This window comes from Nansenia antarctica, assembly GCF_963989245.1.
Source record: "Nansenia antarctica genome assembly, chromosome: 1".
In the NCBI taxonomy this organism is placed as follows: Eukaryota; Metazoa; Chordata; class Actinopteri; order Argentiniformes; family Microstomatidae; genus Nansenia; species Nansenia antarctica.
In genome coordinates, this window is record NC_137674.1 from 90997014 (window position 1) to 91012075 (window position 15062).

At 42.6% G+C, this 15062-nt stretch overlaps 1 protein-coding gene across 1 annotated transcript in view; it reads right to left on the reverse strand.

Annotated features, from left to right (window-relative positions):
- Positions 1 to 15062, reverse strand: part of cc2d2a (coiled-coil and C2 domain containing 2A) — a 44106-nt gene that overhangs the window by 15110 nt on the left and 13934 nt on the right. The window contains exons 14-27 of the mRNA XM_080540021.1: positions 13279 to 13488; positions 12988 to 13094; positions 12716 to 12856; positions 9104 to 9260; positions 7785 to 8044; positions 7052 to 7229; positions 6735 to 6888; positions 3915 to 4062; positions 3630 to 3768; positions 3143 to 3346; positions 2972 to 3064; positions 2785 to 2876; positions 1229 to 1396; positions 940 to 1045 (exon numbers count right to left, since the gene is read on the reverse strand). Of these exons, the coding sequence (XP_080396147.1) occupies positions 940 to 1045; positions 1229 to 1396; positions 2785 to 2876; positions 2972 to 3064; positions 3143 to 3346; positions 3630 to 3768; positions 3915 to 4062; positions 6735 to 6888; positions 7052 to 7229; positions 7785 to 8044; positions 9104 to 9260; positions 12716 to 12856; positions 12988 to 13094; positions 13279 to 13488 (2157 nt within the window). The remainder of the gene's footprint in view (positions 1 to 939; positions 1046 to 1228; positions 1397 to 2784; positions 2877 to 2971; positions 3065 to 3142; positions 3347 to 3629; positions 3769 to 3914; positions 4063 to 6734; positions 6889 to 7051; positions 7230 to 7784; positions 8045 to 9103; positions 9261 to 12715; positions 12857 to 12987; positions 13095 to 13278; positions 13489 to 15062) is intronic.

A 15062-nucleotide genomic window follows, 5' to 3' on the forward strand; every position in this document is an offset into this window, starting at 1 on the left:
TATTAAGAATGTGACAAGGACATCCTTTTATCACCTGAGAAACGTTGCTAAGGTGAAACCTTTTCTTTCCCAGGCTGACACTGAAAGACTAATGCATGCTTTTATTACCAGCAGACTGGATTACTGTAAAGCTATGCTGTCTGGCCTACCAGAGAAAGCTGTTAGTAAACTTCAAAAGATACAAAATGCTGCAGCACGAGTCCTCACTAAGACCAGAAGGAGGACACACATCACACCAATCTTACAATCACTACACTGGCTACCTGTCAGTTTTATAATAGATTTTAAGATTCTTCTATTAGTTTAATCACTCCATAGTCACGCACCTGAATACATGTTAGACATATTTGTAAGATATATACCAAGTTGGTCCCTGAGGTCCTCTGGCACTACATTTTTTACGGTCCCCAAGAGACATGGGGAGGCAGCCCTCAGTTTTTATGCCCCCAACCTCTGGAATACCTTGCCAGAAGAATGGCTGAAACTTTTAAGCAAGATCTTAAGACATACCGATTTAATTTGATCTTGTAGCTGTACTTGTTTCATAATTAAATCTTCTTGAACTTAAACTTTTTCACTGTCTCTCTTAAAATTGTAATTCTCTTTTTTTCATATATTATTTGTCTTGCTTTGTTGTTTTTTTTGGTTTCTGTGTACCATTTACTACGAACCATGTTTTTATTTATCTTTCCTTATTCTGTAAAGCACTGTGTGCTACATTTGCTTGTATGAACATGTGATATAATACATGTTCACATGTCATATAAATAAACTTAACTTTGACACACACATAGGGCAGGGCGGGGTAGACACTCATACACTCACGCATACACACGTACCTGGAACACAAAGAATATACACACACATAGGGCAGGGCAGGACTCTCTCACACACGCACACACACACACAATACCCGGCTGCAGGGTAGAGATTCCTTACCTGGGAGAGGAGCCAGTCGCTGCTCTGCATGGCGCTCTGTGACGACTGTCCAGCTGTAAAAGGCTCAGTGAAGGAGCGGGTCGATTTAGATGCTACCGCAGGTTTACTGGAACATCAGAGAAAAGCATTACGAGTTTCACCCCATCAATATTATGACTGTTTTCAATCTAAGAATATTCTCTCTTGAGAGCATGAGAGGATGATGTGTTTAGTGTGTTTAGTGTCTGATGATGTTTAGTGTGCATTGTGGCAATGTCTGTCGTTGTCATATCCTGTGATGATGTCATACCTGGCATGGGGCTTGCGGATGGGGATATCATAGGCCCGGAGGATGTTCAGAAGCAGCTTGATATCCCCGTCAGACAGATTCTGGGCCGTCACCTTCTTTCTCTCCTTCCTCTGAGGCTTAAGGGGTCGCTTGGGTTCCGCCAGTTTGAATAGGTTCAGTCCTAGCATCCTGGTCAATAGAACAATTGACCAATCAAGATCAACGCACATCTTCAGACTCTTTATTGACAAGCTAATTAAAGATACAATACAGAACTATTACTTACACACAGTTTTGGCTTAAATGTTGACTGTATAGTGTGCCCTTAGTGTGAACCTTTAGAAAGTGTTTATTCAATCAATCTACTAGTCAACATTGGCTGTTTGAGAGGAGGCATAGAAGAACGAGGGGAGAGAGATTGTCAAGCCTCACAAACAGCGCATCAACAGTTGGATGATTTTATAGACCTTGCACATAAATATCAATACTACGCTCACGTACAGTATTGCACCACATGCAGGACTACTAACACAGAAAAAGGAACTAACTAACATTAAAAAATGACACCTGTACAGACACAGACAGAGGATGGGGAAAAAAAGACCAGAAAAGCCTAAGAACATACCCAGCGCCAGGACCACTAAATACATAAACGCAAAAGCATAACAGAGAAAGCCAACATGAAAGAGATCAGTATGGAACAAAGTGGTATCAAGCATGCTCTACACAGACATTAAGTGCTGGGAACTGGAAATCCCATCAAAATCAAGGCTTGATAAAGTTATTGATATCTCGTACAGTGTCACATACACATATGGCATTTTTTTTTTAACCATTCATCACTAAGAAGCCAGCTGTTTTAAGTTATTCTGTTTTAATTTGTTCTGTTATTTGTTATCTTCTATGCTGTGTTGTGTCTCTTGTGTATGTAGAACTAAATGTATGCTGTATTCTTGGCCTGGCCTCACTTAAAAAACAAATGTAAATTCTAATGTGACTTGTTATCTGGTTCAATAAATGATAAACATTTTTTTTTTAAGAATATGGCGCAGAGGGCGAACTACAGAAAACAGAATTCTACAGAAGAGTGCATCTCCTCAGCCAGGGGAATGCAGTGTTTGAGATCAAACAACTTGTGAGAAACACTGGGCCAAAGTGAAACTCATAACCCTGTCATCTACTGAAGGCCAGGCATTCCCCTTGACAGGTTTATCACAGGTAAGGAAAATAAGCCTACAAAACAATAACACCTGAGAGAAACCACTGGAACAATGCCACGCAAAAAAGGTTGGAAAGTCAAGAGGTTGGAGCACAGATGGGAGAGGAATGCCAATGATCAGGAGACTGTGTTGCCCAATGGTATGCAAGCAAAAATATAATATATGATCTGTATGGAAAACAAGCATTTTGGATATCAACAAAGACTGATAAATGCATCCATTCTGATATACAGTATGAGAGGATAAATGGAATGAATTCAGTTGAGTCAATAAAAATGTTTGAGTTGTGAAACTTTTTTTGAGTCTTTAGCATTTTGAATGATACAATGAAATATGAAATCGCCAAAGTATTCTTACCCGATGCTTGGAACTTCCTCTTCTTGGATCACATCAGACAACAGAAAATGATGCTTGGCGATGAGGAAGCGATTGACGACAGATTCTCTAATCTGGAAGACGCAGTGTCACATGTATTGTCGTGTGATTGGGACGAACGGATCAATAAGAGAACAAGCCCCCAAGTAACCCTCCAGAGACCACTCACCTTCTGCAGGTATTTAGCCACCAGAGCTCGATGAGCGTCCAGATGATCCTTCGTATCCACGATCTGTCCTTCCTTCAATCTCCTCTCATATTCCTCAAATCACAAACAATATTTTTGTTTGACCTGTTGTGAGGCTTAAAATGTTGTATTCTAACATGGACTATGCCTTACCTGGAACACCTTATCAGTGACCTCCCGCTCCACAGCGGGCACCCATCTGTAGTTGCGGAACTCGGCGACCTCCAGGTTCCTCAGTCTGAGCAGACGGAACCTCCGTGACCGCTCCAGTTCATCATCAGACACGAAGTTGAACTCCTGCTGCAACTGTTCCAGACGGAAGTACTCTGGAGCAGTCACCTCCCCACTACTGGCCACCTGGAGAGAGAGAGAGAGAGAGAGAGAGAGAGAGGAGAGAGGGTGAGATAGGGAAAGAGAGAGAGAGTCACACACACACACACACACACACACACACACACACACACACACACACACACACACACACTTGTGGTAAGTAAACATCTAACTTATTTTATCTGAACTATCCTTTTAAGTCCAACATAGGGCTCTCAGACTATATAGACAGTGTAATGCAGTGTCTGGGTAATATGTGACGACCTTTGATGTCTCTGTCATGTTCAGCCGTTAGTCAGTCACTCACCTTGAGCAGCTGCATGATGGCGGCGTTGTTTGGGTCGTTGGGGTCCAGGCGAGATTCTGTCGCCCACTCCCCAAGTTTCTTCATATCATTTAGACCTGATGCCCCGATGCAGGCGATGGCGTCCACCTGTCTCAGTCCACTGCTCAGACAAAGTGTGACTCACTCACTCATGTACATAAACAGCTGATTACAATAGTACTAAAACTACAGTACCCTTGGGTAAAAGACATTTCCCTTCTTGGGTCCGGTGTTCATGTGTCGCTAGGGTGTGGGTGGTGGTCTTACCTGTGCATGCCCCCGCTGGACTGAGAGGAGGGTGGGGCCAGGGGGACGTCATCTTCCCCTAGGGCCCAGGACACACAGCAGGCCAGCTTCCCAGAGGTCAGCAGGGTCAGCCTGTTACTGCCGTCAGCCTCAAAGGAGAAGGGCACATCTGAAACAGGAAGGAGTGACATGGATGACATCTGAAACAGGAAGGAGTGACATGGATGACATCTGAAACAGGAAGGAGTGACATGGATGACATCTGAAAAAGGAAGGAGTGACATGGATGACATCTGAAACAGGAAGGAGTGACATGGATGACATCTGAAACAGGAAGGAGTGACATGGATGACATCTTTTGTGCCATTAAAACGTGCCGCTGCGATAAGTATTGAGCGTTGATAGTTTGGAACTCTGTCATATATATATACACTATATGGACAAATGTATGTGGACACAATTATCATCTGGGGCTGTTTTCATGGTTTGGCCCCTTAGTTCCAGTGAAGGGAAATCTTAATGCTACAGTATACAATGCGATTCTAGAGAATTGTATGCTTCCAACTTTGTGGCAACAGTTTGGGGAAGGCCCATACCTACGAAGTGAGGTCCATAATGACATGGTTTGCCGAGTTTGGTCTGGGAGAACTTGACTAACCTGCACACAGAGCTCTGACCTCAACCCCATCTAACATCTATGGTATGAATTGGAACGCCAGTCCTTCTCACCCAACATCAGTGCCCGACCTCATTAATGCTCTTGTGGCTGAATGGGAGCAAATCCCTGCAACCATATTCTAAAATCTAGTAGAAAGAGGAAGCTGAAGAGCAAAGGACCAACTCCATATTAATGCCCATGGTTTTGGAATGAGAAGTTCAACAAGCACATATGGGTGTGATGTTTGGGTGTCCCGATACTTATGTATACATATAATGTACCGTATTTTCCGCCCTATAAGGCGCACCGGAGTATAAGGCGCACCTTCAATGAATGGCCTATTTTAGAAATGTTTTCATATACAAGGCGCACCGGCTTATAAGGCGCACCGGCTTATAAGGCGCATAGAATAGATACTGCAGTCAAACGTTTGACTGGGGTTGCGTTACGCCCAAGCTCCACCTACTGCGTTGCGTCACCTCTCCATCGGTGTTGTGTCAACTTCCCGTTGTCCAAGCTCCACCTGAGCGTTGTCACCATCAACGTTCTACCTGCTCCACTGTCAAAAATATATATTTTTCCACCTCAAGTATCAGCCGTTCGTCATCCATTTTTGCAACAAGCGTCAAGGACCTGCGGTGATTCACAGCTGACTCGCGTGAATAGCAATTCGCAATAGCTGCAACCACGAGATATAGAGTAGTTAGCTACAAGCATTTTCAATCTGCTATTATCTCTATTAGTGGATTAACCGCTGTGGTGATTTAACAGCTGATAAAAATACATCAAGTAGACTACAAACAGAGCAAAACAACACCAGAAAACAACCAATAGGCTATACAATTATAACCAACAACCAATATGTGACAGCTCCTGGTGAAATGTGCAACGTACTTTTTCAGTTTTTACACATGCTTAAACTGCAGATTGTAAGCTTTCAAATGATGTGTCATACATTCAAATCAGAGAAAGATTGAACACGACAGGCGTATTTGAATGTTGGTTCATCTCAAACACTGAATGGGAGAAAAGTGAATCTGACCAAAACACAACAAACGCTGCTAGCGGCTAACAGCTAACAAAACACATCGCTACGAAGGTCTAAACTGTATTTTAATAACATGACAACATACTGGGAGAACATCGACATGCTAAAAACACATAACTACACATAACTAGATGAACACACAGTTCTTGCTTTTGAACACGAGCTAAAACGAAAGTATGTTTACAAATCAACCCTCCCTTACCGGTAGCCTCCGGCAAACGAGAATAATGAATCCAATACACAAATGATAAGTGTTTAGTGATCGTTAAACTGTTGTTTATTATATCGAGTGGGTACTTTAAAACTTCAAGTTGAAAGCACCAAGAATCTCACTTTGTTCCCTCGGAAACTCTGTTTAGTCTTCTTTACTTGGGGTCTTGTGGTGTGGGACTGTGAGTAAGCACAACACCGGTGTTTACTGATTACCGTAATGCTGCAAGCGGTGTGAGTGTCCGAATTGAACAGTTGGGTGAGTACGGCATCCATTCAGAGCACATGATAGAATAACAATAGCATGTAGTGCCGAGAGACGGGAGTCGGAGGCGGCGTATTAAATGTCACAGCTAGACGTTTATTGACAGACATGAACCAGTTGTTATCACACACTTAAAACAGGAACTAAAACTCAGTACCACCCACTTAACCCTCCGTACGGAACAATACTCCCAACTATTAGTTCCGGGGGTGAATTATGTTAACCCACCACAAGCATAGCATTCGCGGAGATTCCAAGATGGCGGCCGTCGTTTACTGATTACCGTAATGCTGCAAGCGGTGCGGCTTTGTAGTTTACCAGTCGTACTGAAACATTGTATTATTATAAAAAAAAAAATATTGGTCATGTAATTTTTACATTTTGATCCATATATAAGGCGCACCGGGTTATAAGGCGCACTGTCGTTTTTTGTTTTTTTTTGGGACTTTTAAGTGCGCCTTATAGGGCGGAAAATACGGTATATATATTTTTTATGATATTCTACGAGGATTCAGCACCCGGAAATCGCTTTTTGGAGTGAGGACACATTCTATTAATTGAAATATGTGTGGCCAGTAAACATGGTTTATATTAGTAATGTGTGTCACGTGTGCACAGTTTGGGTGTGTGTCGTGTGTGTCGTGTGTGTGTCGTGTTTACCACTGCCGACGCCCTCGTGGTCAAACGTGACCCGCAGGTTGCTGCTGAACTCCAGTTCCTCAGAGGCAGCACTCCCTGTCAGGACGGACGGCTCTGGCACTGGCACGAACACCTCCGCCAGCAGGGCCGGGGACGAACCCAGTGTCTCAAATACCTGCAGACAAACAGTCACAGCTGTGTTACAATATTCCTCATCTGCTGCATGTTTCATTCCATTTAAAAATGTTCAATGGTTTTGAATGTGTCATATCAAAAAGAATGAGAAACGTGGATATAAAAGTCACTTCAGAGTGCTATGCTTTTCAGAAACACCGCACCTGCAACTTGATGCTTTCTGGCCAGTTGACGATCTTCAGATTGAATATCTGTCCAAAGTGGACCCTGAAATCGGAGTTAAGGGAGCGACTGTCTGTTCTGGAAACTTCTTTGTCGTTGTATAAAACCTTGATGAAGAGGGAGCGCTTTGTAACATCGTCTCTTCTGGAAAACTCACCCCTGTAGGCAAGAAAATACAAACAAAAATTTACCTATTTGTCTTCTCATCTATGCTATCGACAGATAGGTCCCCCATTATACGCCACCATGCTGTGTAATCTCCATTATTGCTGCTATCAATAGTAGAACTGGGACTGTTCACACCTTGAAGAATGGCACTTGAAGCTGAGCTACAACTTTGCAATGCTGTCATCAGCATTGTGATCATTGTGTTTATAAACCCTTAGAGTTGTCCACCTGCTGTATGTAGGATACATAGTGTCGTTTGTTGTCATTGTTGTGGCAGTATGTGTAGTTGTTGTGGTTTTATCAATGTTGTGGTTGTATCATTGTTGTTGTTGTTGTATCATTGTTATTGTATCATTGTTGTGGTTGTTGTGACCTGGGGGGTATTCCATCAACGTCTCTAAAGGAAAATCATTTTAAATAATCAATTATTTTTGATAACTCCCACAAGGTTTATCAAAATAAGCCTGTATTTTTGTATACGTCTCACAAGACTTATCAGAATAAACCTGGATTTGCAGTTGATGGAATACCCCTCTGTGCTCTTACCTAGGACACTGTTCATTTGGAGTGATGTTTCCAGAGGCGGTGAGCTCAGGGACCAGGATGGGCTCTCCTGGTTTCCTGCGGATTCTGGAGGCTTTCTCTCTGACCTGCTCCTCCACAGCATCCAGGTCTGGTTTCTCAGGGGGGTCCGGCTTTGAGGGTCCCTCCCCCTCGGCTTCACTCTCTTCCTGATCATCATCTTCATCATCTTCGTCTTCACCCTGAGACTGGCCTTTCTTCTTCTTCTTCTTCTTTTTGGCTTTCTGGAGTCAAGTGTGTGAATAATCAAGAATGAGTGAGAGTGTATTTCTGTCAAATTTCAGACAAATATGTTGTACAGCATATCAAATCTGTTCAGTGCACATCCCTCATAATTAAGCAATATCACACGAGAGGGAGTGTGTTATACTGAATATCAGCACGGCTGTGATTCGGTCATAGGTACGAGGCCGCCAGGCCGAGTACCGAAGACAATCACAGCCGTGCTGATATTCAGTATAACACACGACCTCGAGTGTGATATTGCTTTTATACAACAGTTCTACAGCGCAATTTATTAATTAACAGTAATAAGTGACAACAGATTATTATTTGTTTGTTTATTTAATCATTTATTTTGGCTCCGTCAAGAAAAAATAGTTCCCCAACGGGACTGTTCAACTGGACTGTTGCCTAGTAACCTGAACACAAACTAGCTACTTTGTATCGTGGCTAGCTACTTTGTATCGTGTACATTTATTTGTACATTTCCATGTATTGTGCAACCAGTGAAATATGACTCGGTTGACAGTCGCTTTGGTGGCATGTGTGAATGTGATTCAGAGTCAGACCAGTTGACATCAGACAGCACGCTGCTCCATCGTTTTCTAGTGTGCACATTATAGTCAAATATCAACATGAGTCAACTCTCTAACAATGAATACGGTGAGGTATCGAGTAGTACACAGTCTATTCTAGCACAAGCAATTGAATCAGACGCGCCTCTTGAACTCACACTGACAAATGTCCGGAGGTTAGAACAGCGGTACGATGGCGCAGGTCCGCTCTACAATGTAGTCTAATTAACGGTCATTTAGAACACCTGTGCGGCGGAGTGATACATCTAGTTAAAAGTCCCAGTGCTGTTATACTGTATATCGTAACTCATGGAATGCCTCTTGTCCAATCAAATTACTTGGTCGGAACTAACTGTTGTATAAGTACTGTATAATTCACACCATGAGGATAGGTGCACGAGCCGTGAAAGGACATCCTTTCATTCTATTTCCACTGTCTTTCATTCAGATTTCCATGGCTTCCGTATTCATTTGGGTGCTCAGTACCTGCTTCCTCCTCCAGGTCTTCCACTCTTCCTGCTGTCTCCTGTACTCTGTGACCTTCCTCTGGTAGTCCCGATCCCTCTCCCCCTGCAGCTCCTCCATCTCGGCCAGGATCTGAGCCTCGTACTCCCGCTCATCACACTCCCTCTCCACCTCCTCCCTGGAGCACACAGCATGGGCAAGCAAGGGTTGGGGTTAGGGTTAGGGTTTTCCTTGCCACTGTACTCTATACTCTATTTCTCCCCTCTGGGGAGTTTTTGTCCTTGGCTTACTTTTGGAGGTCTATGGTTTGGTGTTAGATTATATTGTTTGTATTGTATTTATTGTTTATATTGTTTAGTGTTTTGTTGTGAAGCACTTAGTGACATTTGTCTATGTAGAAAAGTGCTATACAAATACATTTGATTGAGCATAGGCTTATCTCCAGCACCACACAGACAGTGTCATCTACACACTGAAACTTCATGCTTGGGAGACCAACATTAGAATCCCATCTGTCTGTCAGAACCTTTAAACCTTTAATTTTACATTGATTGTTAAATTCATTGACAAACAGTTGACAGTGACACATCTGTGATATTTGCATCGACCAAGGCCCAATCCCGTTTCCCTTTCCTACGGCTCGTTTTGGAGTGCCACTTCGGAGCCAAGGCCTCGGAACAGAGCCACAAGGCGTAGTGGTTGTTATCTTCCCCAATGAAATGGGACAACGCTTCAAGACCCTGATACGTCATCAGTAGTGTCAGAAAAGCATTGACGCACAACTTAAGTTTCATCCTATCAATTGATCAAACACGTCATCAAATAAAAAACAATAATGCTTCATTATTAGGCCAGTTCATGACAGAATAACTGTGTTCTGTAGGAACAGTAGGTTACTGTTCTGTAACCTGTGCTCATACCTTGCCAGTCTGCACTGATATATAACAGCGCAACAACTTCGCGACTGAGTTAGTTACATTTCGAGTGTCATATGCCATCAAAGAGTGGAAATAAGACATGGAAATATGTCAAAATGCAAGACTATCATGCACAAATTGGGCTTAAAACATGTAACGTTAGATAGATAACGTTAGTAGACGCGGAATGCAGTTTTGGTTTAATAAGTGCCACAGCTATAATGTCATATGCCATCAATGGGGGGAAATGCGACATGAAATGTCAAAATGCGCGACTATCATGCACAAATCAGCCTTAAAACATGTAATGTTAGATAGATAGTGATTTATTTTGTCCACGGCATTAGTGAGCTGCATGATAAAATCCATCGCTGCTATCATGAGTCTGGTGTCGCTCACTGCTCTCCCCACCCATCAATAATATTACATAATAACAACTGCTCGGATTAGATTGCGTGTTTTGGTTTATTAAGTGCCACAGCTATAGCGTCATTATGCCATCAAAGGGGGAAAATGCGCGACTATCATGCACAAATCAACCTAATGTTAGATAGATAACTTTACATTAAATATGTCTACCATCATCCGCTGTCAAACGCCACAGGTAAGAATTTATTTCTAAATAAACAGGATTGTACATCTTGTTCTTGAGTGGAAATGTGAATTGCACTCCGATGGCATGGTGTATTTCTATGGGAAGGCTATTGCCTGGACGCCTCAATTGGACTGTTGGAATGTTGGGACTTGTTGGCATAATAGCGATAATAATAACAAGATAATAATAACAAGATAATAATTTTTCTAATCTTTAATAATGAAGATTTTTTAAAGACAAAGAAAATGTTAAGAAATAATGGGAGGGATGTACAGGCTGTATTGCATTCTATAAATTAAATAAATGTAGCCTTGCTCCCTGCTTTATAGTTAGTCACGCGCCAAAACGTCTGTTAGCAACGGATGTCTGGCTAGCAACGGATGCGAGAGAGAGTGTGAAAGAGTGTGAGAGAGTAAAAAAAATAAAAATAAATGGTTTCTGACACCAGCAGTGCCACAGCCTGAGCCTTCTGGCAGCAAACCAAAATGTAGGAAATACGATGAAGCGTATATCAATTTAGGATTTACCTGGATAGGTTCAAACGTCATCCCACGCCTGCAATGTCTCATTTGCAAAGAGGTGCTGGCTAAAGCCCAATTTATACTTCTGCATCGAATTTACGCGCGGCTACGCCGTAGCCTATGCAAGGGCTCTCCCAATTTATAGTTCTGCATTGGTCGGTCTGCGTTGGTCGGTGTACTCATAGCGGCATAATATTTTTAATATTATATATTTATAATTTTTTGTTATGCTTGTTGCAAAGAAAATGTCTATAATGCATTGAAATGACATTAAACTAAGATAATAAGATGGTTATCATAATTTTTCAAATCTTTATTAATAAGTAATTACAGAAAAAGTAAATGACTGTCATTGATTTCTGTCATGGCTTCCGCATTTACGAGAGAGTCGGAATGTGACGCTACCATGCGGACCAATCACAGTTCTTATAGATAACTTTACATTAAATATGTCTATCATCATCCGCTGTCAAACACCACAGGTAATCATTTATTTCTAAATAAACAGGATTGTACATCTCGTAAATGTGAATCGCGCTCCTTATGGGAAGGCTGTGCTTGACGCTTCCATGGGGCGCTCCGTTGGAACGGTGTACTCATAGCGGCATAATAGCGATGTTTTTGTTATGCTTATTGTAAAGAAAATTTCTATAATGCATTGAAATTACATTAAACTAAGATAATAAGATGGTTATCATAATTTTTCAAATCTTTATTAATAAGTAATTACAGAAAAAGTAAATGACATTTCTGTCATGGCTTCCGCATTTTGGCTTACGAGAGAGTCGGAATCATGTGCTACCAAGCGGACCAATCACAGTGCTTATGGTCTGCGTAGGCACTGCCGTGTAGTTACATTTTTGGAGAGGTGCGCGTGAGCCTACGGCATAGCCTACAGCGTAGGCGCCGGCGTAGATTTTACGCAGAAGTATAAATTGGGCTTTATGACAGCATGAGACCCGCAAAACTTCGCTGCCATCTAGAAATTAAGCACAGACCCAATCAGACCGTGGCTCGCGTATAATTGATGCCTTTTGAAACATTTGATTTGAAACGATGGACTCCACAATGGTTGTACAATGTTTTTGATAGCTGGCACAACACTGTTGAATAGACACAAATATAATTATTTTCAATGGATTCAGTCTTGCTGTCTATTTTACTGTTTTTCTTTTCTTTTTCTTTACTGGAGGGGGGGGGGCGTGTGTATGTCACAATTCTCTCAGGGGAGGCTCACTGTCTTGGACTTTGAAAACCCCTAGCCTAGAGGGAAATCTGATTTCTGTAGATGATTCGCAAGGCATTCTGGAAATTAGTACCATGGCTCCAAATGTAGTCTGGTCGTGAAGGATCTTCAAACGGAGCCGTGGAAAGCCCTCCCCCTTCCCCTAGCCCTCCTTGAAAACAAGAATTGGGACACCCCTACCATACACGTGAACGCGCATAACGGAGCCGTAGGGGTGAATTGGGATTGGCGACTCAGGTGACACTCTGTCACCTGTATCTCACCTGTAGCTCTGTGTACTAGACTGTGGTGGTGCATGCTGAACTTGTTTGGGCAGTACTGAATGTTGAACGTGGAGTAGGTAGGGTACTGTACCTTCGAAGGTAAAGCTTGTAGGGTGTGTTGGTGAACCTCTGGAATTCTCTTAGGGCTTTGATCTCCTTCCAGACTTTAACAATGCTCTTCAGCAGGGTCCTGTCCTTCTCTTGCTCAGTGTCCCGCAGCCTACGAGTATTCCTGAAAGGGTCGAGAGGGATACAAAGCAAAGAGACCCTCTGTCATACTTCAATAAGAGACAGGATTGTGGATTGAATGCAATCAAACAGAGAGTTGTGATGGGTTACTCTGTGTCATCGAGTAGTACTAACCTGATTTCTTGTTTATACTCAGCTATCCTCTGCTGCATCACCTGACTTAGGCCCTGCCCATGGTGGACCTCCAGCATGTTCCGAATGGCGTTCCTCAATCCATTCAGCTGCATCAGCCAGAGGACACACAAAGTTCATACACTAAACAAATCAGAAAACACCCACAGACCACACACACAGAAGGTCTCAGAGAGGAACTAGAGAGAGAGGACAGGAGGAGGAGAGGGGAGAAGCTGGCTGAAGGTTAGAGGCAGAGGCTGTGCCAACACTAAGTAGCAGCTGTGATGTAACCTTGTCTGCGAGGTGGCCTGTGAGGTTCTTGTACTGTCTGTTGAGGTGTTGGTCATAGAGCTGGGCCAGCCGGGCTCCCAGGACGTGCTCGCGGCTGAAGAGGGGGTGATGGGAGAAGATGAGCCCTGAGACGTCCACATCCAACTGGTAGTCCCCTTCAGGGGCCCCAGATCCAGTGATGTAGAGGCTGGCATGCTTCGACTTATGCGCCTGGAGTCACAAAGCAACATAACCAGTTCATCAAACACTGGAGATCGAGAATCGTACAGATGTAATCAAATCAACGCTGTGTGAGTGAGTGAGTGAGTGAGTGAGTGAGTGAGTGAGTGAGAGAGAGAGAGAGAGAAATTGATTAAATGCTCCTAAAGGAACTGCTGTGAAACAAAGTAATGCGTGACCTTAAACAGTTGTGTAATCTCTTGACATCCAACTACAATGAAGTCCCTGTTGTCTCATCTGACAGCTGTTGCAACGTTCCAACCTTTCACACATCTAAGCAAATATTATTGCCAGTTCACGTTGCCAAGCAACAGCCTCTCTGTTCACACCGGGGCTGAAGAGTCTGAGATTATTCTTGCATGAATGAGAATGAAAACAGGTTAATATATGTGTATTAACATAATAGGTAGGACATGCTCATAAACATTTTCCTATTAAAATGTGTGCTGTACTAAGATATGTAAATGTATTCTTTCTTGAATTTTGAGGGAAAAAAATCACTGTATCTGTTTCAATGTAAAAATGAGGAGCTTCCAATGATAGTCTCCAGACCAAATATGGCAACCTGACCTACTATCCACTAGCTCTGTGGAATATCCCGAGGTGATGATCATTCCATTCCATTACTTGGCAACTCTCTCCTGACATAAAGTGCCTTGTCCCATGTGCTCTCTCTCATCCCCTGGGGCATTCATGTTTCCTCTACAAGCACTGTGAGTAGCACTGTGAGTAGCCCTGTCAAATGTTCTCATTACTGTATGTAGTGTCAATCACACACAAACAAAACCACATATGAGGTGCTCACAGTAAAAAAAGAGGTCTTCACAGTAAAAACACCATTACATCCAATACAACACCATTCATCCATGAGCCTGTCCTGGACACTGTTATTCCCTAGATGAACTGGCCTTTTCCTATTCCCCCAAAAATGTTTATTATAAATGTATTTGATAAACCTTTTAAATTATAAACTTTATTTGATGCACTTTAACTCATACATATCAACCCATCTAAAAAAAACTAAAATATCCTTCTATCATTTAAGAAACATTACTACGGTACAATCTATTCTCTCCCAGGCAGACACTGAAAAACGAATGCATGCGTTTGTCACTAGCAGACTAGATTACTACAATGCTCTCCTGACAGGTCTACCAAAAAATGTGATTACGGTAGTCGACTGCAAATGGTTCAGAATGCTGCTGCACGTGTCCTTATAAGGACCAAACGGAGAGCACACATCACACCAGTCCTTAAATCACTGCACTGGCACCCTGTCAGTTATAGAATAGACTTCAAGATTATTTTACTAGTCTATAAATCACTCCACTGCCATGCACCCAAATACATCATGGGCATGCTTGTAAGATACACACCAGGTAGACCCCTGAGGTCCACTGGCACTGAACTCCTGATGGTCCCAGAAGCCAGGACCAAGAGATATGGAGAGCCAGCTTTCAGTATATATGCTCCCAGACTATGGAACACCCTATCTGAGAGCCTGAGATTGTCCAAAACTATGGAAACATTCAAACATTCAAACACTCTGGAGACCTCAAAATCGA